Source organism: Protopterus annectens, chromosome 10.part0 (genome assembly GCF_019279795.1).
Source record: "Protopterus annectens isolate FY-2018-M chromosome 10.part0, PAN1.0, whole genome shotgun sequence".
Classification (NCBI taxonomy): Eukaryota; Metazoa; Chordata; order Ceratodontiformes; family Protopteridae; genus Protopterus; species Protopterus annectens.
In genome coordinates this window covers 859,239,443-859,267,390 of record NC_056744.1, presented here as the reverse complement: position 1 = coordinate 859,267,390, position 27,948 = coordinate 859,239,443, and the positions used below count along the sequence as shown (strand labels likewise).

At 41.1% G+C, this 27,948-nt stretch overlaps 1 protein-coding gene across 3 annotated transcripts in view; it reads left to right on the top strand.

Moving 5' to 3' along the window:
• LOC122813371 (bromodomain-containing protein 3-like) overlaps positions 1-27,948 on the top strand; it is a 1,265,442-nt gene that overhangs the window by 645,583 nt on the left and 591,911 nt on the right. For all 3 annotated transcript variants that reach the window (XM_044085658.1, XM_044085659.1, XM_044085657.1), the window contains one exon: positions 2,465-2,628. In XM_044085658.1, coding sequence (XP_043941593.1) covers positions 2,465-2,628 — 164 coding nt within the window. The remainder of the gene's footprint in view (positions 1-2,464; positions 2,629-27,948) is intronic.

The following is a 27,948-nucleotide window of genomic DNA, read 5'->3' as shown; positions in this document are numbered from 1 at the left end:
AGAATAATGAGAAACAGATTCCCCTTCTGTTTGTTGGCTCCGTTTTTGTTGGATAAATACTTTTTATTTTCCCCTTAACCTGTTCATGCAAAAATGTGTCTGATGTTTCAGGAAGGAGTATACGGAAACCAGCTAGAGTCCCTCACCTGCTTCTCAGCATTGCTTGATTGCTGGGATGAATTTAAGTCTCTTCTGCCTGGTGTACAGTGCATAATATTTTTCCACAAACACACTGCTGTCTCCAGTTTTTAGTACTTCTTCCTTCTGCCACATTTTTTTTCAGGATCAAATCATTCTGCTGGTATGATTGCATTTTTGCTAATACAGGTCTTGAATGCTTTCTCAGGACTGGGTCTGGAGCATACACTTGATGTGCCCTTTTTAGTTAAGAAATCCTGCATTGTACTATCAGACCAGTTGCTTATTTGTGCTTTAAAAAAGTCTGTTCCTTCCAGTTTCTCTGGTACAGCAGCAAATCACAGGTTTTCTGTGCATGCTTTATCTTGTAACTCTACCATTTTTTGAAACCACTCTTGAATTCTCATACAGCCTTTTCTTCATTTCAGCCTGTGATTTTCAGTTTTATGAATTCATCTGTATAGCTAGCTAAAGCTGCTGCTTTTTTCTCCAGCATTTTATTTGAGTTGATATGCTCTTTCAGTCTCTCATTTATTTTAATTGGTGCTGAGCACATTTGAATTATTTTTTACTCTAAATTACTGGAAGCTATCTCTTTGTACCAAAGCTGAAGCTTGAACTGTGTTTTACTGAAGAGCTGCAGGATTCTTCCCAGCCAGTGTTTCTCTCAACATATTTTGGTTGGTTTTCTTTCAGGGTCTCTAAATTTATTTTTTGCTGTCATCCAGACAGTGTACCTGTTACACAGTAACTGAATTTTACTTAGGCTATCATTGGCCCTTAATTCTTTTTCACACTGGGAGAGCTGAAATTAAACTTCTGCTTAGTGTGCAGCCATCTAGTAAATCCATTACTTCAGTTTTTTTTTTATCTGCTACCGTAATGTTCGTGTTCTGCTATACTAGTATTTGAGTTTGTTTTGGCTGTGGCAGCCAATGTCATTGCTGAAAAAGTTCCTCAGACCAGTCTATTTAACCATTAGCAAAAAATGAAGTGCACCGTAGTTGGTTCAACAAAAAGTTATTCTTGCCTAATACATTATAAATGTTCTGTTCTTCAGACAAACACTCAAAAAAGATCTGGGTACTGTCTTGGACAACTCACTCTCTCTCAAAATGTATTGCATTGTTTCCACCATTGTCAGGAGTTGCTTCTGTCTATCTAGTTTAGTTTCCATTGAATAGTCTCAAGATCGAAAGAAGTCACTTCTCCAATGGTGAGAGGGGTAAACTTCTGACTACATTCCAGTCTACCCAGGTTAGATTTGTGGCTTGGGTGACTGGAGTGGCAGAGAGGGGGTGGATGTTGCCCATACCATGTGGGAGGGTGTTTGTTGATGACAGTATCTAGGGGAGGCATGATCAGACAGGGGAGTTGTCCTCAGACGTAATCAAAAAGTGTGGGAGGTGGGGCAGGGAGGGGGTAAGTCATATAAATAAAAAACCCTCCCCCAGAATGGATAGAAAGTTGGAGGAGACTCCAGGACGGTCTTAGGATCTACAGCTGGCTCCCAACAAGATCTGATCAAGTCTGGGGAGAATAGGTGATAATGATGGCAGACCCTTTGTGAGTGTGGGGCACTGGGGGTCAGGCCAGTTAAATGATGTCCTGGGGGGACCAGAAATATATATAATAAAAATAAAAGATTCAGAAGATTTTTAATGAAGAAAATTTGAAGGCCTTAAATCTTTCAATTGTGCTGATAGATTAACATGACTTTCCTTTATACTTATAGGCTGCTCTGAGGTGGCTGGTCTTGCTTTTCAAACCATGGATGGCTAAATCCTGTTTGACTTATTTTTTGCTAAACCAATGGCTCTGCAAACAGCCACACTTTGAACCTAAATCTATTCCAAAAGGTAAACGAGATTCACTGGAAGGTTAGGTTCCTTACTCAGGAAATTTCCAGCTTGTGGAATAAGTTACTACTGTGTGGTCGAAGTATTACTGTGGCTACTTTTAAGGTTAATATTGATTGGATGTGTAGAGACAAACTTACAAGGTTATGCATGGGCCCAATCATTTTGGAAGGAAAACATTATTACTTGAAATGGTGGCAGAGTTTAAGCATTTCTATTAAAAGGTGTAAATGGATAGGCATCTTACTGCTCGTGTATGATTGCTTTCCTTGTATATTTCCTATGCTCCCATATACCAGGATGATATAAAAGTTTCTTTATAATCGTTCTTATTCCTTCCTAGAGAATAGTAGTGTTAATACTGGCATGTAATATCAAAGCTGTTTTGGTATTGCTGTTTAACAGAAATAACCTTTTGAAGGCTACAGTTGTAGAAAGCTTTTTTGTTTGTTTTTTTTTTATTCTAGATCAATACATGTCTTTGTTAGCTAATGCTACAAAACTGAAGCCTGCTTCCGTGCAAGTATTTGAAACAATAAAGCAACAGTCAGTGACAAATGTGATCCCCCAGACACCTTTGTCTACCAGGCAGACAGTTTCTTTTGATCCACTTATGCAGCCCATAATGAAAGTAAGTGTATTTTTTTAAGTGCTGCTTTGCAAATATTTATCTGTTTAATGGGAAAGAGCGATAATTTTATGGCTGGTGAACTTGGTTTCCTGTGATGATTAAATATTGCATGTCATTCATATCATTAAAGTCCAAATCATTGGTATGTCATAATCCTATACATAGTCATTGATGAGGATAACCTCCTGCTATTTAAAACAGTGAAGAAAAGGACATGTAAGATTTTAAAATATCTTTAAATGTTCACATTTTTAATACTGCAGGATAGTCCCCCAAGCTCTGGGATACATCAGAAGAGAGAGCCTGGGTATTCTTTTGTATCACTATTTGATTAGCTGTGCTTGGAAAGCTAGATTTTTCAGGTTATACTTTTCAGAAAGAGACATCAGTGCAGCCAGGAGCTGTAAAGGCAATGCAAAAAGATTTTCAGGATAGGGGTTACAAGTCTGTATTTGCTTTGCCTTCATTAACTTTGAGAAGAGAGGTGAAACCTGCAGCTTTCTAAAATGCTTTAACGTGGAGTGAGAGACTCCCTTTCTGGATGTAGAAAAATGTAGTAAATGAGGTAGCAATACTAGTATACTCTTTTGGTCCCATTTTATTTAGTCCTTTGTAAAAAGGGGCAAAGTGACAGAGGTAGGTGCAATGGGAGCATGTGCATGTAGACATTTATTCAAGTATTTATACAATTATTTTATAGGTATATAGGAGACAATTTTGATTTAAACGTTTTATAACGAATTGCAAATTGTATTTAATATGGAGGTTTATAAAAAGAATAAAGCATCAAGACGCAGTATGACATTTCAGTGACACTTGTGGTAAACAAGGTTGTAGGTTATAATTTTGTTTCAAATCAAATGGCTATTTTGTGGAATAATTCAGTTAGGATTAGTCTAAAACACTGGTTAAAAGAAAAAAAGGATGACTGGGCAAGGGATGTTAAATTTGGACCTCATCTTATGGAATCAATGCTCCCAAAAGGTTGTTGGGCCTGAACACGGTGTTAGAACTTATGAATTATCAACTGCAAAGTCGCAGCATTTTTAAGTAAGTGGTAGTTTCAATGAAACAGTTTCTAAAAGTATCAGCAATGATTAATCTTAGTGATGTGCATAAATTACAGTTTAAGCTCACCATAGTTTTACAGAGCCTGATTCATTCCAAGCACCAGTGGTACAGTAATTTCATGTGGACAAAACCTTTAAGTGCAGTCCCAGAAAAATACATTCCATATGTATCAGCATCAGGCTTCAAAAGGTTTTAAAACTGCATTCAGTGAGAGAGACTGCCCACTCAAATTGAGTGAACTCTACACATTATTCTTTGTTCCTTCTATTCATATGCTTCTGTATTCATAACACAAGGGAGTCTGCCTCTGGTCGACTCTCATACGTCTTGCCATTTTACAAAAGATGCTACCGCTAGGTTGTGTATGACGTCCTACGTCTCTGTGGGCATCTGCCATAAACATCTGGTACAAAACTGACGTCTGCACACACCTTCTCAGAACTCTTCTGCCAAGCCAGCACCAGTCGGCAATCCTTTGGAAAAGTGATCCCATGTGAAGCGCTTATCTTATCCGACTTCAGATTAGTACCCCATAGGGTTTTTTGATTATCCTTTGCTACTGCTGTGGGGTTTTTCATGTCAGGTAGAAAGGGCAAGTGTAGGTGTGGAAGGCAAATTCCACATAAAGATATGCATGAGCTCGGCCTGTTTTGCTTAGGCCAGGAAAACGACCACACTACTTATAGCATTTGTCAGGCCTTTGTTCCCAAAACCCTCGAGTCACTTAACTGCCTTAAAACGTTAGAGAACTAACATCTAAAGCGTTTGGCCAAAAGTGATGGATCCAGCATCGAGCCCCTCGGGTGAGCCGCCAGTCAAAAAGGCCAAAAAGACTAGGCCCAAACTGACTGTTGTGCCCTCCCTTCCAGCCGTACCCCTTGAGGCTGATGTAGGCTCAGAGTCTGAGCCCAAATCCTCTGATCTTTCTTTGGCAGGTACCCAGGTGGAAGCTGTTAACGCAGCTGAGAGGACGTCCCAGAGGGAATCACAGGCATCCAAATCTGTCACTGAGGGGGGGATCTAGGCTCATCATATCTGTGGGTCTGCGTGGGGTTTCGCAAATTGAGGTTTGCGAGGATGTTAGCTCTGATATTTTTGAGTGCCACCCAGTGTCTGGCCGTCCCACTCTTCATTGGATCTCTAATACCTCAGTGTCTGAGTCCCATAAAAAGAAGAAGCAAAAAACTAAACATCTTGCTCATTCGCAACCTCTGAACAACTTCCTGACTGGCAGGCCTTCACCCAAGGCCTTTTGAATGACTTCTTAGCCCTACGCCAGGCCCCTACTGCATCTACCCCAAAGGTAAACCTGCTCTGGATATTTCATCTGAGGAAGAGGATTCATCAGGGGATGAATCTCTCACCTATACCTCACAAATTGCTTCCCCTCTGGGGTATGGTTCCCCAGATGAGGGGTCTATTGGCACAGATTCCCCAGGAGAAGATATAGCCTTCGGGGAACCATTGCTCAAATGAAAGAATTCATTAGGTGGGACAGCAGTCAGGTTACAGAAAGCCAGAAGAGGTATGATACAGTCCTGAAAATGGAGTCTCCCAACCCATCTGTTGTTCCTCCAGTAGATCCTGCCTTCTTGGATGCATTCCTGGCTGCCTCCAAAAACCCTGATTCACAACCTCCTGCACCCAGACAGGTTTTATAAGGTCCCTGAGGATGCAAAATTCTTGTACAAAGCACCCTCTGCAAACCCTTCAGTCATTGCTGTGGCTGCAAGCAAAACTGCTATGCTGCTCCCTTCCACCTCCCTCCTGCCCAGTGACGAGAAGAGCAGGTTAATGGAGCACTTAGGAAAATAATGTCCACACTTATGCTACCCTAGCAGTTAGAGTAATTAACTATCAAACCCACTTGGCCAAATATTCCCTGACTCTGCTAGCTGATGTGACTAAACAGCTAGCAGACCTCCGTGACTCCCCAGCCAATGCTAAAATATCTACCATGCTGAATTCCTGCACTCAGGTGGACAAGCACTCTAAGTGCAGGTATGATGCAGTACAGGCCTCCTCTAGGGCTGTTGCTTCAGGGTCTGTCATTAGGAGATGCTCCTGGCTTAGGTTGTAGCCTCTCCCTGATGACATTAAGTCTAAACTCTTGGACGCACCCCTAGACAATAAAGATTTATTTGGTTCAGTGGCTGCTGCTGACTTTTTTAAGGCCCTCCAAGCGAAGAGCAAGGACCTACAAGGTCTGAGACATTTTTTTTCTCCAATCCAATGCTTCCAAAGGAATTACCCTACCAAAACCTCCTTTGTGAGAAGGCCTGCCAGACAGTTACCAGCCGAAAGCAAGGAGGACTCCAGGAAACAGGCCTCAGCCAGACCTGCTCCCTCAACTCCTGCCACCAAACACCCCTGTCAGAGTAAGCCTGGTAGCCTGTGACCACCAGGCACTGAATCTAAACACCTCACTTTCTATGCCTCTTTCCCTTTCCCTACCTGCTTGGAATCAGGTTACCCAGGACTCTTGAGACCTCTGTGTAATAAAGCAGGGATACTTCATGAGTCCCTGCACATGTAAGGGGAAAGGGATTTTACTCCAGGATGTTCTTGGTTCCCAGGAAAGAAGATCCATGGAGACCGATCCTGGATTTGTCTCATCTCAACACCTTCCTTCAAGTTCCCTCCTTTTGCATGCTCACTCTTCCTACCCTGCTCCCCCTGATCCTACCGCACACCTTCTTGGCATCCTTGGATATAAAATACTCCTACTTACACATTCCAGTCCATCCCCGCTTCAGGAAATTCTCAGTCGGTTCTGCACACTATTAGTTCTGTGCTTTGCCATTTAGTCTCTCTACGGACCCAACAGTGTTTACAAAATGCATGGCACCAGTTATGCCCTTTGCTAGGACAAAGGGAATCCAACTCTTCCCCTACCTAGACAATTTACTGATCCAGGCTCCATCAGTTCCTGTGGTTCTGCAACACCAGAACTTCACCATTTCTGTCTTGAGAAGTTTGGGATGCACTATAAACCTCAAAAAATCATCCCTGTTTCCTTCTCAGGATCATGTGTTCCTGGGGTGCAGTATCCTAACAGAAAAAAATGATGGCCTGTCGTCCCCTAGAGAAATATTATCTCTTACTGCTTACATCAAGGAATTACTCCCTCTAAAAGCCATATCATCCAGGGAGTTCCTCAGGCTCCTTGGATTCATGCCCTCCACCATCCCCATGGTTCCTCTGTCAAAACTTTGCATGAGAAAGTTCCAGTGGTACTTGAGAACAGTCTGGAAACACCATCTGCACCCCCTGGAGTGCATGATTCCAGTGCTCCCATACCTTTCCAGGGAATTGAACTGGTGGATAGCATAGATAAACGCCAATCCAGACCTACCTCTGCCTCCCCCCCCCCAAACAAGACCTCTTCACAGACGCCTCAGACACAGGCTGGGGAGCAAGCTTGGAAGAATGGAGAGTGAGAAACTCATGAACCTTCACTCAACAGAAAGAGCACCTCAATATCAAGGTAATGAAAGCCCTGGTATTAGCCCTACAAATTTTCAAGGATCATCTCCTTCCAAGCAAGCTGAGTTGATACACAGACAAATATCACAGTGCTGTGGCACATCAACAAACCGGGGGGGGGGGGGCAAGGTCCTACCTCCTGTGCAGGCTAGCCCTGCAGGCATGGGAAATCACCCTGGACAGACAAGTCAACATCCAAGCTATCTACATTCCCTCAGCAGACAATGTGATGGCAGATACTCTAAGCATTACCATGACTCTCACGAATGGATGCTAAACAGTGATGTGTTTCTGGACCTGATCCATCGATGGGATACTCCAGATGTGGATCTGTTTGCCTCCCCATGAACACAGTTTCCAACTTTCTGCTCCAGGGTACCACAACCCAAAGAATGGAGGGTGGATGCGCTCTCATTCCCTTGGAAGGAGATGTACGCTTATGCATTCTCCCCTTCCCTCTCATACAAAACGTTCTGCTGAACATTCAGAAAGAATCTCAAATCTTGTTGATGACTCCCTATTGGCCAAGGCAGCACTGGTTCCCCCTACAACTCCGTCTAGCCTAGGGCAATCACCACAAGTTACCCCAGTGGATGGACCTGCTCACACAGGAGAGGCAATGGATGGACCTGCTCACACTGGAGAGGGGAACACTCATACACCCACAGCTGTCCACTGTGAGCCTCACAATATGGGTGGTAGGGCATTGATTCCCCTCAAACACCTTTACACAGAGGACGTGCTTCAGGTTTTGCAGGAGGCCAGAAAACCAAATACCATTAGGAGATTTTCTGCCTGGTACCAAAAACACAACTTACAACCACTGGTAGTAGGACCCCCAGTGGTCCTGTCTTACCTGTGTGACTTGAAGTGTGGACTATCCTATTCCTCCGTCAAATCCACTTACCTGCCATCTCAGCATGCCTGCCTCTCACCCCTACTTTGGCTTCTAGGGTGGAAATTGAACTTTTCCTAAAAGGGGTTCTGCACCTTAGACCCCCCAAGGAAGCCCATCACGCCTCCTTGGGATCTTAACTTTCTACTGGAGAAATTGACACTGCCACCCTTCGAGCCAGCCAAAGACGGTTCTCTCCAACATTGTACATGGAAAACCCTGCTCTTGGTGGCCTTCACTTCAGTCAGAAGGGTCTCAAAACTACAAGCCCTTGTGACCTCCCATCCTTTTACTGTTTTCCACAAAGACAGGGTGTGTGTGTGTGTGTGTGTGCGCACCAGTCCTACCTTTATGCCCAAAGTAGTCAATGAGCTGTCCCTGAATCAGGCTATCAATTTACCCACTTTCAGCCGGGTTTTGGAGTGAAGGAAAGAAAGGATACTACATACCCTATATGTTCACAGACCACCTGGAATACTATCTGGCCAAGATCAAACCCTTCCGCAAATCAGACAGGCTTTTTGTGTCTTAACATCCAAGAGCCCTGGGATACCCTGTTTCCAAGCACACCATATCCTTTTGGATATCCATAACCATCACCTTTTGCTATACTGCCTATGGCAGAAGGCTTCCCTTCCCAGTAAAGATGCACTCTCCTAGGGCAGTGTCCTCCTCGGAGCCTTTTTCAAGGGTCTGGATACAGCTGCCATTTTAGAAGCGGCTACATGGTTCTCTGTCCATACCTTTACCAAACACTACAAGCTGGACATTGTGTCTAGGGCCAGAACAGGATTTGCCAGAGCCATCTTTTATGGGTTTATGGAAAATGCTTCTGTTTCTACACCCAGTTCTTAATGCAGGAGCTTTTGCACTCACCCTTCTGTTATGAATACAGCAGCATATGAATAGGAGGACATGGTGTTGTGTAAATTCTTACCATAACTGTAGATGTCCTTCTCTTCTACATGTTGCTGTATAGTTTCCCACCGTGCCTTCCTCCTTGCACTTGCCTGAGTACCCATTCTATAGTCGCTGATTCCGGCAGCAGTCAGTGCTGAGGAAGGTACAGGCTGATGTCCATTTTTTACCCGATGTCTATTTATGGACGACATCCACAGAGAGAGATGTGGGATGTCACACACTCTAGAGGTGGCATCTATCTTTTGTAAAATGGCCGGACGTACGAGAGTCATCCAGAGGCAAACTCCCTTGTGTTATGAATACTGCAGCATATAGAAGAGAGGGATAGCTAAAGTTATGGTAAGATTTTACACAACAATACTTTCCACGTGTTTGCTACTTTGCAATGAAATGAGATATTTGTTTTTTTACTACTGCCAGTTTTATCATCACTTAAGTTGTGTAGTCTATAAAAATGTAAATCCAGAAGAATTTTGCTAACATAGTGCATGTTATCATACCTTATGAAATATTTTCATCTCAGCCTAGTAATTATCCTATGACAAATGTGTAATTGTACTTATTTAATATTCTCTAATTGAGATGTTTTAAGTTTCAAATCATACTTGAATAAAAGATTGGTGCTGGAATGTCTAACCATCATCATTGATGGTATTTCCAGAGTTGCCACCATTTCAAATGCCCAAAGTGGAGATTTTTGTAGAAACTTGAGATCTGGCAGGACAAAATATTACCCACAGCCAGAGGATAGGACAGAACTTTTACTTTTTACAAAAATAAAAGCTGAATCTTGTAGCATTTGAGTTGCTTATGCTATTTCATATAATATTTAGGCATTTCAGATGCAAAATAAATGTTTTATGCAGCTATTAATGAAAACTTGAAATATGTTCTAAAATCATAGGACATTTGCCATTTTTTTTATTTTTTTTTCAAAGGATGCAGTTACCCAAAAAGGGTCTGTCCCTCACAAGAGGTACAGGTGGCAACCATAGATATTTCATAACTTGGTCTTCCCATGTTTCTTTATCTTTTGCTAATAGGCCTTTAAAAGGCTAGTTTTGACATTCATGTAGCTCTGACAAGTTGATTCCTCATCCATTACACTGTAGTAACAACCTACAGCCCTACAAGCTGTGCAGTATGCTTGCATACATTTTTGTATTTTTATCTTTTGTATTTAAGTATTAAAGTATGCTTTTTTGTAAATGTGTAATGTTTTACTTATTCACTGTCACACTTGGTATTGTGCTTGCAATCTTTGTCAAATGGCTTAATAGCAGTATTATTTTTTCTTTTGTGTTTCTAAGTGCATTTTCTTGTAATTGGTTCATATATTATTTCTAGACTAATGATTTGTGGGGTTCCTTTCTAAGCCTAGACAAGTTTTCCCGAAAGAATAATGATGTCCTGTGCCAAATAGGATATTGAGGACCAGGCATTTACAAGCAACCTCTGTCCATAAGGGACATGGGTGCCAGGCCCAGTGTAAATTTCCAATTCCCCATCCACTGGTGTAAGTTGTACTTAAATTGGGTAACCGATAATTCAACTTTGCATGGATGGGAAACCTGTTGCATAGGAGGGACATTCTCTAGGACACACATCTGTCTCTCCTGCATGTTATGTTTAAGTGACAAGATAACTTTAGGTCCCTATACCTTGTATTTCTGAAACTGTTCAACTTGTGAATATGCAGGAGATTCATAAGTGTGGGATTTGCAGATGAATTGTAAGCCAGACATAGATCACCCCTCAGCCATCTGTAGGAGATTGAGTAGAGGGAAAGGGCTTTAAAATGTTCTGCGCAAGGCAGGCTTGTTGCACTTGTATCCTTTTTTTGCAAGGAACCTCTGAGGTCACTCTTGCTACATATGCCTAGTCAGTTGCATACTGAAGGGAGAATTGTAGTCTGATTGGTCTGATAAAGGCAGAGTAAAGTGAGATAATGACCTCTTTGGACCAGGTGCCATGCCCTAGCTTAAGTTGTGTAGCATAAAAGGATTTCCTCACCACTTTGGCCACATGGTAGTCAAAGGTAAGGCTACTGTCTACGTATGTACCTAGATCCCTGATCATTGAGTCAACTCTTTGGTGCTTATCAACATGGTAATTAGCTGGGAAGGTTGACTTCCCAAAGGGTACAAGTATGCATTTCTAAGCATTGAGTTTGACGATGGCTTGGGCACCATTTGTTTAGTCAGGGGTAGATCTTCTTGAAGAATGCTGCTGTTTGCAGGTGAGTCAGTGATAACCCCCAGCTTTATAATTATCTGCATATTTAGTCAGCCATAAATCTTCAGCATTTGCCTCCACTTCAGAGAAATAGATGCCAAAAAGGACCCACTACTGAGCCATGGGGGGATTCTGATAGTGACTGGCCTCTTTGTGCATGTGAACTCACCTATTTTGACCTGAGTTCTGTTGGTGAGCCTGTTTGCTATCCAGCAGGTGATAAAAGGGATTATACCTAATTTAGTGAGCTTGTCTTTAATGCCTGAGTGGGGTATTGTATCAAAATCCTTGCCAGGTTGAGGTAAGCTGTGTGCAGAGTCTTGCCCTCCTCCATTTCCTTGGTGACCTTCTCAAAGAAATACACCATATTTAATAGGCATGATCTTCCTTTAACAAACATTTGCAGGGTGCCTGTGCTTGATAGTGTTATCCAGGTAGTCTTTGAAAAGGGTCCCATGACCAGTTGACTTACCCGGTTGAAGTATAAAAAAATAAACAAAGGATCTGTGATCTGGCCTAAAGTTTGCAAGCCAACTCAGTAAAACACATCTCTTACCTTCACTGGGGATGAATGAGCAAGAGGGCTATTCCCAGTTGGGAGGAAGGAAGAGGTCAGTTATATAGAGGAACTGGAACCTACTGGGGAAAGCCTGCAGAAAAAAAAAATTCTTTGTCGATGGTTCAAAATGCAAAAACTAAAAGTGGTGACCACTTGGCAAGAGGCTCAGACATCAAAAACACTTTTCCAAGCTCCCCCTTATCTTTGAAAAACTAAAAGTAACTCCCTGAGCTGTATTTACTCCACTGAAGAAGACTTTTCAGGAGAAAAGTTCCAATAGTCAGAAACCAAGGGTTTATCATTGCCCTTAAGTAAACAGGTCATACACAGTAGGAATATTAAGACAGGCTGGAGAGAAAGACAACCATTTGCTTTAAAAACATCATCAGACTTTGTAAAGACTGACAGTGGTCAATCTGCATTAAAATACTTTCAAAGTGGTAGTGAAGCTATAGATGTAAAAATTAAAGCACAGCAAAATAAATGCATAAATAAAAATTGTTAGAGGAAAGAATGCCAAACCTGTGTACAGCCACTGACCTGAAGTTTAGCTGAAGCAGGAACAATGTACTTTGTAAGGGGTTCTTCTAGAAATTACTGCTAATGGAGATCAGTCAAGTGACTGAAACTGTATGTCAAATAATACAAAATCAGGCATGGATCTGAATATGAACTTAAATGGCAGGACCTAGAAAAAAATGCTGCAGATGTAAAATAAGCACTCCCCTATTGCAAAACATGTTGTGCCCGGCAAAAGATTTTATAAGAGATGGTTAATAAAGCTGTACCTCAAGGCAAATGAATCAGCAGCAGCTAAGTGTAACAGACTCCCATGTTTAGTCCTTACAAACTAAATGGTTCACGTTAAAAAATTTAAACTCCTAATTCCTTTAAACTTCTGTTCATGGTCTCGTCACTCTAGTTAACTATATAAATACAACTGCTTTATTAGTCTTCTGTAAAGATCTTTGCTCCTGTGGTGGGGAAAACTTTACCTGCAGTGCTGACCATAAATATTAGGACACACAAGCACTGTGAGGATCAGTGTAATAAACACAGTTGCATAATTGCATTAGATGTCAGTATCTTAAGTTAATGACAAATCTGAAGCAGAAATCTGAACAAAATATATCAGGAAAAGATGAGATTGCGCTGGACTACATTAGAGGATGATTGTTATAATACTAGGCAAATTACTACAGGAGCCATAAGATGCCTAGCTATGTACACCTCAAAATTGACCAGCTTAAACATTTTGCAACCCTTATCAAGCATTTAATACCGATTACCTTCCAAATCAAATAAGCCTTTTTTGTATATCCATTCACTCATCAAGACTATCCTTAACAGCAGTCAACATACTGTTTAGACCTGTAGTGGCAACTTATTTTACAGGCTGGGAATACACTGCATTAGAAATTTGTCTGTCCAACAAATATTTGTTTTGGTGTAGGTTTAGGTCTCTACTGCAGGTGTTTGTAGAGGCACTGATTCAGTGAAGAAAAGGAGATCTAATAGTATTTTGTCTCTCATGGTGCAAAAACTAGACAACAGCCACATCGAGTAGGCTTCTGAGTGTAAGGAAAGTTATGCTAATCTTTTAGGATAGTTGAAAGACTTGAGGTCTTTAATTTTCTTAGTTAGAAATCTTTGGGGCTTTTCCAGTTGAATGATATGCTTGGATTTGTACATTCCAATAGAGGCATTGTATTTGATGATGGGTCTGATAAGGGAGGAATGCTTGGATAGGATGCTGCTTTTGGCTCTTGAATATATTATAACTAGGCCAGGTAGGATTTCCTTGCTATGGTGTAGACATGATGACTTAATGAGAGGGAGTTGTCTGCACAAGTACTTGGGTCTCTCTTATGACTGACTGTGGCTGAAGTGGAGTACCATTTACAATTTATGTGGTTGGGGCAAATTCTTCTTGTATTTTCAGCACACCAGATGTCCTATTTTGGCTGAATAAAGTTGGAATCATCCTTATATCAGTGGCTGAGTTCGTTTTCTGGGTGCCTTGGACTATTTCAAGTACTTTTTGGTGCCTTTGGCGTTTTCTTTGTTTTAAAGTTTCTTTGGCTATGGAGACTAATTCTAGATCTGATAAAGAGGAAATTGGGAATAAGGAGGAACTGGGACAAGCCAGAAAGCTGATAGGTCAGTTATCTCAATTGATTGACCTATTGACTCCTCTCAACCAACCAATGATCGAGGTGGTTTCCAGAGCCCAGGAGGGGTGGAACCAGAAAGTTGAGAGTACAAAAGGCTCTAAACAGCATGAAAACTGCAGTAATGGAGCTAGCTGGAAAAGGAATGACAATGGAGATGCTCATTCTGGGGAAACAAACTTCCATTTAACACCAGGAGCCTTGAGAAATAATGACTGTGAGGGTGAAATGAATGAAAATGATCCTCCTACCCCACCACCAGGTCAAAGAAAACAGACTTCTCATGCAGCAACAGTGATGAACCAAACTGACATTAAGGACTGTTTACAGGTCAGCTATTCTATTTATTTTAAAGGCAATGCAGTTCAACCAGTTCCTATGACTGACGCACATAAATGTAGGCTTGTCAAACTTTCTAAGTTAATGCATAAATACAAAACTTTGGACATGGAAAATGCTTACCGTAGGCAATGCATATTAGAAGGCATTGTTCCTAAGGGCTTAAGAATATGTAAATATCCAAATAATGTTCTCTCTGGCAGCATGTTTTACAAGGAACTAATATAAATTTTTAATAGATGTGGACTTGACATGTTAAAATTAATGGTTAAGGAAAATGACAGAATTGAGGAAGAACTACAGAAAGAAATTGAAATTTTAAATGCATTTGTTAAGAATGACCTTGTTCACACAATACCATCAGAAAAAGAAAAATAATATAGGTCAGAAATAGATGGTAAATGTGAAGAGTTGGGTAATAGAAAGATAAAAAAACTGGGAAGAGAGATTAAAGATTATAAAAATAATTTGAGCTATCCTAACCCCAAACCATACAACAAGTTTTGGCAGAAAAATGGAAGTGATGAACTATGTTTTTAATGCTTATGAGGGAGCACATATGGGGGAGCAAGTGAATGACTTAGAGGATTTCTCTGACTACACAGCTTTGAGACTGTCAGAGAGAATTAAAAATAAAGTGAACAATCACTACCAACAAAACTACCAGACAAATATTTGGAGAGAAGGGAGAACGGGGGAGGGGGATGTACTGAATGCAGTTAGTACCCCTCACCCTGACTTGGAAAAGGATGATGACATGATAAAACAAGATGAAAATAATGAGTTCAGGTTTACAAAAAATGGTTATAGTATATACACTTTTAGTGATAGTGTTGAAGGGTGAGCATTTGTTTGTTATCCAAAGTACTGAAGTTGATACCTTTTAAAAAAATGTTACAAAAAAACATTTTAGATGTAAAAATGTTTACAAGAAAAATTAACTTAGGCTTATATTTCCCACAAGACAATGCTAACTTCCAGAATGGACAAACTAAATTAAGGAAAATGAGTGTTTTTAAACCCCCCCCCACACACACACACACCCTCAAATTAAGAATTTTGAGCAAGTGGTTGAGAAAGAGATTTGAAAATTTTTATGCCAAGGTCAAATATAAAGCAAATCTGAATTTTGAAGAATAAAATGTCTTGTCTGACCTTAGGAATAACAGGTGAGTGTTATGAAACCAGATAAGGGAAGGGGGTACAGTTATAATGGACACACATATATGAAAGCAAAATGAATGATATTTTGATGGATACAAGTAGATATACAAGTGTGTCCAAGAACAAAATAAATATAGTGTATAGAAGAATTGACATGGCTTTGGAAGATTTGCATTTGGAGGGTTTAATAGACCAAAACACCCTTAATTTTTTAAAAGTGGAGAAGCCCAGGATACCCTCCATTTTGTGAATCCCTAAGATTCACAAGAATAGTATGGAACCCCCACTAAGACCTATTGTATCTGCAGAGGGTTCAAAAACCCTCCCACTAGCAAAATATGTAGATACTAAGTTCAAAAGAAAAAATATTCTTAGGGATTCCTGGGATTTTCTGAGAGGGTTAAAGGAGACCATCAAAAAAATAGTCTCACAAGCAGTATGCAGACAATGAGAGCCAGTTAAAGCAGACAATGTACAATGAGGACATTTCTTTAACTATTGATGATGTTGACTTCTTTTCCAGTATTCCACATGCAGAAGACATGAAATTACTGGAAGAAAATCATTTTTGAAGATGAGTTAACACACAATGAGAATCTAGTATGTTTACAGTTGATGGAATTAATTCTAAAGTATAATTTCATATATTTTAAAGGTGAATTTTATTACCAAACAAAGGGGGCAGCATGTGCAGCAACGCAATGGGGGTAGCATGTGCCCCTACATGTACAAATCTTGTCTCAGCTATGTGGGAAGAAAAATGGTACTGAATTCAATATATAGGAACTGCTGGACCGTGTACAAAAGGTTTTTGGATGACATCTGTATCTTATGGGTTGCCCCCAGAGAGTAAATAACTGATTTTATTATTTACTTGAATAGTACTATCTCATTTTTAGAATTCACCTACAAGGTATCTTATGACAACCTGCAGTATTTGGATGTGGAAATCTGGAAGGAAAATGAGTTTAAGTCTAAAATATTTAGGGAAAGCACATTTTCAAACTCATACTTACACTTTAACAGTGCCTATCCTGTGCACTATAAGAAAAATATAGTGAAAGGTCAATGTATAAGATCATGTAGGATGCCTTCAAGTAATGTGGAGTTTGATAAAGAAATATGTTTTCTGGAGAGGTAGTTTAAGGACAGATCATACCCAGAAGTGATGATTGAACAAGCTAAAAAAGAAGTGTGTGAAGGTAGGCTAGGCAGATTCTAACCGATTTTGGGTTTAGATAAAGAAACAAGATGTCCTGTACAGACTGTAAATGTGGAGCTATTTGAAAAAGCACTGGTTTTAGAATACAGTGGGAGTGCTAGTATGATTAGGAAAGTTATTGAACAAGAATGGGATAGATTTATTGGTTTTACAAAAATTCCTAAGACTAAGTTAAGGATTGTTTACATAAATTCATATAATGTAAAGAATTTACTGGAAAAAGAATGTGAGCCAGAACAATTAAACAGAAAGAAGTACATATAGATGTGGGCATTGCACACAGTGCAGTTATATAGTAAACCAAGGAAAACTGTTTCTAGAGAGTAGGAATGTTTGGTTATATGGAAAAGAATACCACAATTATGACACTAGTGGTTTAATACATCTAGCAGTGTGCCAGGAATGCCAGTCATTCTATGTTGGAAAGAAAGTTAGAGGCTTGTCTACGAGCACTGCTATGATGATCAAACAAGAAAGAAAGCTAATGCTCTGTTTAAACACAAACAGGTTTGTGAAAAAGCCCGCTACTTATTTTTTGTAATAGGGTAAAGAAAGACATATAGGGTGGTCCATGGGAAGGAATGATTGAATATAGGGCACGATGGTGGCAGGTCACGTTACAGGCCAATATGCCTCCAGGACTGAATGGAAATATCTCCATAGTTCCCTTATTAAAAATTAGATCTGCTAAGTTATGATTAATTTTTGTTACATTTTGTTATAAGTACATGGCTGAACCTGTTTTTTTAATATCTTTATAATTCTCTTGTATCTTTTTATATAAATACTTTTTATACAAACTTATTCATAAGTTTGAAACAAGATGGTGTTCTATACATTTTTATGTTTCAAGGATCTGGGTTCTAATACAGAATGCTGTTGCTGCGGTCTTACACATGTAGTACTTAAAAAGATCACTAGAAGGAGCTCAAATGCAAGTTTTTTGTGTCAATTCATGCATTTTATATGTAGTTTTAACAGGAATGGATTTATTTATATTTTTGTTCTCTAAGCTATTTATAAATTGTTTTTGAAGTTTTAAGAAACTGTGTATGATTTTTTTAACATGTTTTAACATTTGTTAATAGGTTTGAGGTGAATGTGTTGTACCAGTATGTTATTTTAGATAAGTAGGCTTGAATATTCAATTTTTACTGTACCTTTAAACTTTGTCTTAGTTCAGTGAAATGATGGGAACTAGTGGTATAAAAGGATTTTGGTTACATGCAGTCCACATCTGATGAAGGTTTTAACGAAAACGTACTGTATAAAGAGAGAGTTTGTTTTTTATTTTTAATTTTTTGGTTGAATAAAGTTGGAATTATCCTTATATCAGTGTCTGAGTGTCTTTTATGGGTGCCTTGGTGTATTTAAAGCACTTTTTGGTGCCTTTGGTGTTTTGTTTCTCTCTAGTTAGGATTCATGTCATCCAGGAGGGGAAAATGTCAGTATGGGAGGAAAATTCCCAATAGATAATCATAAGAAGAGTTTAGATGCTTCTCACGACCATACAGTGTACCATTTCTCAGGCTTTTGTTCCCAGACTGCTTTGCAGCTGTCTGTCCTCTCTCTCTATTTATCTTGAGAAGCAAGGTCTCAGACTTTTGACCCAGGATACCGTAGCGAAATCTGCCTGCTGAGGTACAGCCATCTCTTAAAAAGACCAAGAAGTCTCAGTTTGACTCTGCTGCTGCCTAGCCTCTGCTAGACATCTCTGTCGAGGAGAGAGAAGACCACAAGACCATTTGGTGCAGACACAGGTTTCCACTGTTGCAACCCTATCGGAGGTTGGCATGGAACTGTCTTCTCGCACGTCTTCTGAGGCATTGCAGATGTGTTCAGGGGGAGCCTCTGCTGATCATTTCCAAAGGGCCTAGACAGATTCCCCAGATTTTGGTGAGGGAAGAAGTCCCTGGTACCCTTACTGAGTCTAGGCACGGCACTGAGTTTTCCTTTGTTCCCTTGTCCTTGGTAGTTTGATGATCCATGGAAACTCAGTCTTGCATTATCTGAAATGTGGTGTTCCCAGCACTATCTGATATTCCAACTTTATCTTGCTTGATGTTGCATCTCTTTACTTTGTTGATGTCCTTCCAGCTGCCATCTGCACAGTTATTTTTGCAGACTTTGTTTCTTAATAACATACTCCTTTACATGGATGCCAAAATCTAACTAAGCTATGCCAGCACACTTACTACTACTTATTTTTCAGCATTTTACACCGTTTCTAAATTAACCCTTTATATTTCATAATATTCTTGCAGCTTTTATTCAAGCTAATAATCATGCTAGCCATAGTTTGAAAAGACAGTATATACTATATAGAACAAAGTATTCTTTCAACATCCATCTCGGTTGGGTCCACTTGCAAGGTGGTGTTGGGAATTTTGCATACATTTTCTAGAAGCCGAATGAGGTTTGTCCGGGTGAAGTCCCTAAAGATGAGTCTCATTTATTGATTGGATAGTACATCTGGGCCTGACAGGAATGACTAATTTGTGGTCAGATTTAACTTGACATGAGGTGATGCATGATGCAGATTGAAGTTAGTTTGGTAAAAACCAGGTCAAGGATGTTAGAGCCTCAAGTGGATAGTTTTGTAATTTATTTTATTTAACATTTGTTAACCGGGAAAGTCCGACTTAGAACGAAGCCAATTTTCAGCTGAGGCCCGGGGAGAAACACTCCAGATGTATGTCTTTATAATGTGGAAAGAAACCGGAGCACCCGGAGGAAAACCACATGAATGCAGGGAGGAGATACAGACTCCACACAGAGGGAACCCCAGCCTAGAATCAAACCAGAGAACTTCCTGCTGTGAGGCAACAAGACTACCGCTGCACCACTGGCCCGTCCATTTTGCCCCAGCTCATTGGTATTGCAGTCTAAGAAATGCTGAGCATAACAATAGTCAAACATCTTCCAGGTATTTGAATTCCCTAGGCATACAGCATTTATTGGTTCTAAATTACACATCTTTAAAGTGACTGGAAAATTCAGAGCAAAATACTAAGTAAATTCACTAGCGTAATCTGTGAGCCACAGAACAGAGTGGGCTAAAATGACATACATAGTACATTCAACATGTATAGATGCAAATACAAGTTAATGGAAGGTTTACCTTGTTTTCTGGATTTGGTGATTTTGCTTTCTTTCCTGGTTTACATAACTTTTCACACACAAGCTAAACATTTTTTTCTTCCTTCTATAAGAGATTGCAGATAAATGAAACACTATTGTATCCTGCATTACTTCATGTTACATCTGTTTGGATTAAAAACCTACACACCCATAACAGGTACAAGGTGAACTGGCAAAATGAAAAGCTCTGTTGGAGGCAGGAGAAAATAGTGAGGAAATAGCAAGCTAATGATGCCTCAAGGGAGAGATTTCATGCAACACCCTTTCCTGTTTTCCAAAAGGAAGTGAATAAAAGGAGACAAAACTGTTTTTTTTTTTTTTTTAAACATGGAAGACTGCATTAATGTGCTTGGAATGTTAAATAAGGGCACTACTTAAAAGGATAATTGTTTATATGGACAAAGATGTGATATCAAAAAGTGTGTTATGAATGACATCTTAAAACCAGTAAAATCAGTCTGTACTTGACTGAAACTTTGATATAAATGTAATAGTTATATGCCAAAATTTTACTTGAAAATTAAGTTAATTTATCATTAAATGAGGGGCATGTATACTACATGCTGTCTGATAAAAGTCCTGGTTTACAGGCTGTTACTTTTAAAGGTACTATGACAGTAGAGAAGGAAGGTTGGTAGAGAAGTGAATAAAATAAACATGAAACTAATAAAATATGTGATAAAACCCTAACAGCATTGTATAAATTTAGATCTGATGTTGCCAGTTCAGTCTTAATCAAACATCTGGGTTACTTTTCCACCTTCGGAACAGACTCTGCTGTTAGCAAGCTAAAGCTTCTGAACTAGAGCTCCTCCTACCATACCCATAATCCCTCTCTCCTCCCAGATGCCTCAGATCTTGTTTGCTATGCATCAGCAATGCTTCCGTGGCCCATTTAAAGCTCCTTCGTGGGTATGTTTTCTTCCAGTTTTTACTTGAGTGGATTTTGGCCTATTCTTTCCTACCCTACTTTGCTTTTTGTATTTAAAAATTCTTGTTCTTGCTGCATGTGTTCTTATGTCTCGCCCTTCTTTTTTTTCTATGTCAGAGAAGTCCAACAAACCTGTAGGTTTTAAGAAATGCAGTTCCTATGGGCACTAGATCCCAGTCTGTGATGCCCACAGGTTTAATGTCTGGGGCCTGCACACCTCAAAGTGGCATGCTCTGTCTGCAAGTCCTTCCATCGGACTATTGCAGGTAGAAGGAATAAGCTGGTCTTATAAGGGCTTGTTCCACCTCCCTCCCCAACTATCCCTTCTGTCTCAGGGCCTCAAACCCCTGCTAAGAAGCCTAAGGAGGCCAGAAACTCTAAGAAAGTCTCCAGACCCCTCCTCTCTAGTTCTTTTGGAGACTTCCAAAAGGCCCCGTGAACATCAGAGCAGAGCTCTTCAGCTCAGACTTCTGCACCTACCCCCTCTGCTCCATGGCCCAGTCATCACATCAGGGCCAGGGCAGTCGGTGCAGAGTACATCCCCTCGGGATGTTTCTCCTGGACTTCACTCCAAGCCTTACTCTGTCTCCTCTTCCATAAGGTCCTCTCTGAGCTTGTCAGAGAATGAAGTGGACAGATTGACAAGGACATATCTCTGTACGCAGATCCAGATGGGAGTCATTCCAGCTCCATCCCTGATGGGATCCGCTAGTGGAGCTCCCCCCTGCAAAATAGTATTTCCTTCTCCAATTTGGCCTATCACTTCAGAGCTACTGGATCCATCTGTCCCAGGGGCCGAGATATCTGTTGCAATAGTTATCAACTGTGAGTCAACTACTTGCCTGACTTGCTTGGTGCCATCCGTGTCAGGGCTGTGTGTGTCTTAGAGCTGAAGTCTCGATGTCAAGTCCAGGGGAATGACTTCAACTCCGAAGCTCTCTGAGCTGTCTCTTCCCATCGGCGTCAACTCCTTCCTTGGAGAGGAGGGCTGCTGGAAACCAGGGACTGTCTGCTCCTTATTCTTCGGGGCAGGGAAGGTTTCCTCAGGACTCCAGGAGTCCATCAGCCTTTGAGGTAGTGGAGATGGTCCTCTCTCTTCAAAGGAAATTCCTGGCATTTGTCATAGCAGATCCACCCCTTCCCCTTCTGAGCTGTGCGTCAGAGACCTCAATTCTGCCACTGGAGCAGCCAGCCGGCTTCTTAGGGCCTCCAGTCTCTTCCACATGGGGAAGCCCAAGTTTCTTCTGACACCTCCCTGGAACCACCCCACAAAGGAGGCCCCTTGGAAGAAAAGGTGCAAAAGGAGAGAGACAGATTCCCTAGAGGAGTCTCTCAGGACAGACACCGACTTTGATGAAGGGGAGAAGGATCTCCTACATCTCCCCCTGACATTTTGGAATTTTTTTTGTCAGAGAGGTGGCTGGTTGGCCCCAAACCCCCACCTCAGATAAGTCAGTGTTACCTGGAGGCCTTTAGGACTGGCCCATCTCCATCCTAGATGTCCCCCTCTGCAGAGACCCCTAGTGGACTGGTGTCTGCAAGGGCATAGAAGGAAGCAGATGTTGCTGAGCCTAAAAGAGCAGAAAAAATTCTTAATGCCCCTCAGGATAGACCCCACTGCATGAAAGAATTTCGGTAGATCCGTGGTTATAGCGGCCACCAAGAAAGAGCTTGCCAAAGAAAGCTCTACTGTTTATCCCCCTAATAGGGAGTCTAGGGCTATGGACAGATTTGGAAAGAGAGTTTAAGCTTGTTTCACTTTCACCCTGACAGTGTTGAACTATCTTTCCCACTTTGAAGCTACAGAGGGACTCGCTTAAGGAACTCTCTACTCCGGCGCTGAGTCCATGATAGCAGAGGAGCAGAACTCCTCCTTTCATATGTCCACTCTGCAGTCCATTTCTAATGTGTCCATGAGGCTCATCTCTCATGCAATAGATGGTACCTCTAGGGTGGCCGGTTCTGGCAATGCCATTTGGTGTCATGCCTGGATGTGGCTGGGTGACTTTGTGGAACCCTATAAGGCATCATTCATCAGTGCTCCCTTTGCTTGTTCCTCCCTCTTTGGACCAACAATACGAGAGACACACTCACGCAGCAAGAAGGATGGAAAGACCCTGTCTGCTGTCGGAATCCACTTCTCTACCACACAAAATCCCTTTTCCAGGAACCAGCAAGGGGAAAATGCTGTGATTCAGGAAGTCCCAGGGTCCTTCCCACAATGCTCAGGGAGATTTCTGCCCCAGGGGCAGAGGGGGGAATAATTCAAGTGGTAGATGCCACCCACATGGTAGAGGAGGTCTGCAAAATCAAGGATCTTGAGATATTCCTTAGGAGAGATCCTTGCAGCATCCCTGAAGGTTTGCCGAACTATCCCTCTCTGGAGGCAGTTGGTGGATGTTCCTTGCACCTAGAAACCTGGTTAGCCATCCTGAATGACCAATGGGTGCAAGGAATCCTATGCAGAGGTTACTCTCTTCCCTTTTTAAACCTCTGCAATAGACCACCCAATCATAGGGGGCAGCAGCTTTAGAAATTACAAAGTTGCCTCAAAAAAAGAGTCATCCAGAAGGTCCCTCCAGACCAACATTGATCAGGAATCTTCTACTGGTTCTTTTTGGTTCCAAAGAAAACAGCGGACCTCAGGCCCATACTGGCCCTAACTTATCTGAAATCGGTGAAACACACAAAGTTTAGGATGGTCACGGTTCAGTCCATCCTTCCTTTTCTACAGCTGGATGACTGAATGTGCTTGATAGACCTGAAGGATGCGTACTATCATATCAAAATGAACAGGCACTCGAGAAGGTACCTCCATTTCAGACAGGGAACCAGCCACCATCAATTCTGAGTGCTTCCATTTGGTCTCACCACAGTCCACAGCATGTTTGGCAAATGCATGACAGTAGTTGCAGCTCAGCTCAGACTGCAGGGATTCCTACACGTTTCCTTACCTGGATGGCTGGCTCCTAGTCCCACCAATCGGGCATCTACTGTTTCAGGCTAGGGACTTTGTTTTGTAATTGGCACCAACCTTTAGGGATCACTATAAATCTTCAGAAGTTGCAATTACAACCAGTAAAAAAAAAAGATTTTATAGCAGCTTGTTTGGAGGCAAACAAAACCCTGGCCTATCTCCCGCCAGACAGCATTCATTTGCTAAGGATGCATATCAGATAAATGCTAGCTATTCTAGTCCCTCCAGGAAATCTTTCCTCAGAGCTTTGGGCTCTGTGTCCACAACAGTGATATTACTACTGACAGCTCATTTACACTTGAGAATTCTACAGTGGACTTTGTCAGTTCAATGGTCCCTTCTGCACCAACTCCTGAACCATCCTATAAGATTATGGGTATGCAAAACTTCCCTATTGTGGTGGCTTCACGACCCAGAAGTCGCACAAGGTTGGTCATTCTGCCCATTGCCATGCTGACCAGTGACGCCTGCCAGCTGGAGTTGCATTACCTGGGACTAACAGACATGTGGACTCCCCCGGACACCAACCTGCATATCAGTGTTCTAGAGATGAGGACGGTGCTTCTAGTATTGCAAGCACTCTGCTTCCTTCTTCCTCTAGGTCAGTTGCGATTCAATCCAACAAAATATCAGCTGTGTGGTACATCAACAAACAAGGTGGGACCTGGACTTAACCCTTATGTCAAGAAGTGTGTACGTGTGGCAAAGAGCTTCGTCCAACAACCACTTTCTAATCTTAATGCACATTCTGGGGAGCACAACATACTGGCAGACAGGTTCAGCAGAGTTTTCTTGATTCCCCACGAGTGGTCTCTAAATTAGTGGCAAACAGGATTTTCCTCAGATGAGGTCCACCTTGCTGTTACCTCTTTGCTCCTCCCCTCAACAACAAATGCAGCAGCTTCTTTGCCTTGATCCCTCCACAGGGACAGTCACCAAGAGATGCTGTAGTCTATGCTTGGCCTCCCAGTCTGCTTTTTGCATTCCCACCTGTTCTGTTGATGCCTAAATTTCTTAAGGAAGCAAGCAGGTTGAGGAGCAAGGTGATCCTCATTGCTGCCTTCTGGCCTCGGCAAGTCTGGTTCATCTTCATGTGGTCTCATTTAATTTGCCCACCATGGATACTGGAACCCTTTCCAGATCTCCTCTCACCATCTGGATCTCCACAACTTGAAATTAGCCACATGGTTTCTTCAATAACAGTGATGGCTAGACATTCCAGGCTTTCTTCTCATAAGATTTCTACCAGGGAACATTTATAACAGTGGAAAAGGTTTTTCATATGGGCCCAACAGCACCACTATGACCCGCTTGCAGCACCCATTCCAGCAGTATTGGACTTCATAGCTGGCCTGTTTCATTCCAGGGTCAGTTTTTCTACTGTCAGAGTTCTGTTGGCAGCAATTTCTAATTTCATTATTGGAGAAAATTTTGTATTCTTAGCTTCTAGATTGTGCAAAGCTTTTCTTAGAGGTACATTTCCACTTCGTCCACTTACCAAAGACCCTACCCCTCCATGGGATCTAACTATGGTACTCCAAGCACTGATCTTTGCTCCCTTTGAACTGGCTGAAAAGGTAGATTTAAAATTTTTGTCCTGGAAAACTGCCCTTTTAGTGGTTATCACTTACGCCAAAAGAGTATCGGAGCTTCAAGCCTTGTGTTCCAAATCCTCCTACCTCATCTTTCATAAAGACAGTTACTCTGCTTACTAATCCCTCTTTCTTACCCCAAGGTTGCTACAGAAAATACTGGTAATCAGTCCAACCTCGCTGTGTTCTTCCCAAGTTTTCAGAGTAAGGGAGAATGCACATCTTGGATGTTCATAGACAATTGCGCTTCTAGAAGATAGAACAACATTTTTCAGAAAATCTGACCAACTGTTTGTGGCTTTCTCAGATTCCAAAAAAGAGAAAGCACTTGTCAAAGCTACCATAGCTAGATTTTTATTTATTTTACATTTGTTGACCGGGATAGTCTGATTGGATACATGTCCATTTTTAGCGGAGGCCCGGGGAGAAAAGCTCCAGACATACATACAAAGACTATTACATGTAAATGTAAAAACATTTGTCAGGATCAATATACAAGATGCAAGTTTACATATTAGATGAAAATCTATTGTAATATTTTGTAAGGCTCAAAGCAATATATGATAAAAATATTTATAAATTCATACTCCAAAACATTCATAAATTCATACTCCAAAACATTCATAAATTCATACTCCAAAACATTCATAAATTCATACTCCAAAACATTCATAAATTCATACTCCAAAACATTCATAAATTCATACTCCATCAGTTTAACAATTAATACATGGTTATTAGGTTATAAGCAAACACTTGGGATGTAGTCAAAGTAGAGGAAGACGACCTAGCATGTAGTATTAGTTAGTCTGGATTGGTGCATGGGCACAGCCAGTGTAGTTTGAAGTACTGTCTTAGATTTTTCCTGAATTGCATTGGGGAGAGTTCTGAAATAAGGTCAGCAGTAAGGGAGTTCCAGGTTTTGCCCACAGAGTTGGCAAACAGTGATTCTCCAGCTAAATTGTAGCTATGAACGTCTGAACTAATGGTTTGTCAGATGTGTAGTAACCTAATGTTACTATAGGGAGTGATTAGGTTAACGAGTGCAGGCATATTTTCAGGCTGATAGAGAATCTTGTGAGCTACTATCAGTTGATTGACCAGAAGTAGATTAGGTAATTCAAGCCACCCTAAAGAGTTTAGATTGAGACAGTGATGGGTTCTGAAAGCTGTGCCATTGGCAAAGCTGGCAATGTTATTATAGCAACTAGATAGCTTGTTAAGGTTAGTCTTCCTCAAGTTTGTAAATAAAGGTGAAGCATAAAGGAGGCTGGAGAAAAGGTGGGTTCGGGCAATAACAGTTCTAACTAGTGGAGTTAGGAAGGGCTTAATCCTGTAAAGATCCAAGTTTTTTATTGACAGCCTTGATAGTTTGACTAATGTGTGCATTGACCTTGAGGTTATTGTCAACTATTACTCCTAAGAGTTTGGTAGAGGGGTCAGGAGAAATGATGGTCCCATTGTTGGACCTTATAGTAAAGGCTGGTAAGGGGTGTCTACTGTTGGGGGAGAAAAGTAATAGTTTAGTTTTGTTTGGATTTAATAAGAGTCTGTTCAGAAGCCAGTCTTCTGCTGTGTTAAAAGTGGCTTGGGAAACTATCTGAAGGTCCCTGGGAGTGGTGGCCGAGCATATTAAAGTTGAATCATCTGCATATTTGACACAGATTGCATCTGGGATGACCTTATACAGGTCATTAATAATGATAGAAAATAGGAGAGGTCCTAATAGGTAGTAGGATAGATAATTTGTCCTTCCATAAGACAGCTTGGTGTCTACCATTCAGATATGATTGGAACCACTTGATTTGTCAAGGGAGATGGGTTTTAGTGTTGTATTAGTATGAGGAGTTGATGGTTAACCATATAGCTTTTGAAAGATCCAGAAAGAGGGCACAGGAGAGTTTACTGTTCCGATTTTAGTTAATGACATTAGTAAAGGAAAGTAGGGCAGAGGTAGTGCTATGGAATGGTCTAAAACCATGCTGAGTGTTAGGAGACTGTTCTTGATAAGGTAGCTCATGAGTTTTGTGGATACATTTTTCCATTATTTTTGGTAGAGGTGACAGGATAGCTATTGGTCTGTAGTTAGATAGTTCAGTGGAGGTTCCCCCTTTATGGAGGGGGATTACATGATGCCTTCCAGGTGGAGAGGATGGCAGCCTGAGATACAGTTTTATTAATCAGGATGGTGGCTAGATAAGCTATGACTTCTGCGGCTTTTTGAAGGTAGTTAGCAGGGAGTAGATCTGCAGCTAGGGTGGTTGGCTTTAATTTCCTGAGTAGAGTTGTGATAAGTGAGGTAGGAACTGGTTGGAAGTTGAAGGAGATTTGAGCGCAGTAACCAAATCCAAGGTACCAGTAGACCAGAAGCCAGCCGGAAGCCTTTTAAAACCAAATTAATGTGCACAAAACACAAAAAGAACACACAAACGCAGACACTTAAAATACAGCGTTTTCGTTTCAAACACTTCCATCAGATGTGGTTCTATGGTAAATTGGCAGGTTAAATATATTGCTAGTGAACAGATTGACCAATAAAAACATTCAGTAAAATGACTCATTAATACTCATAAATATTAATGAATAAATAAAAGTTAAAATTGAAATCAATATACT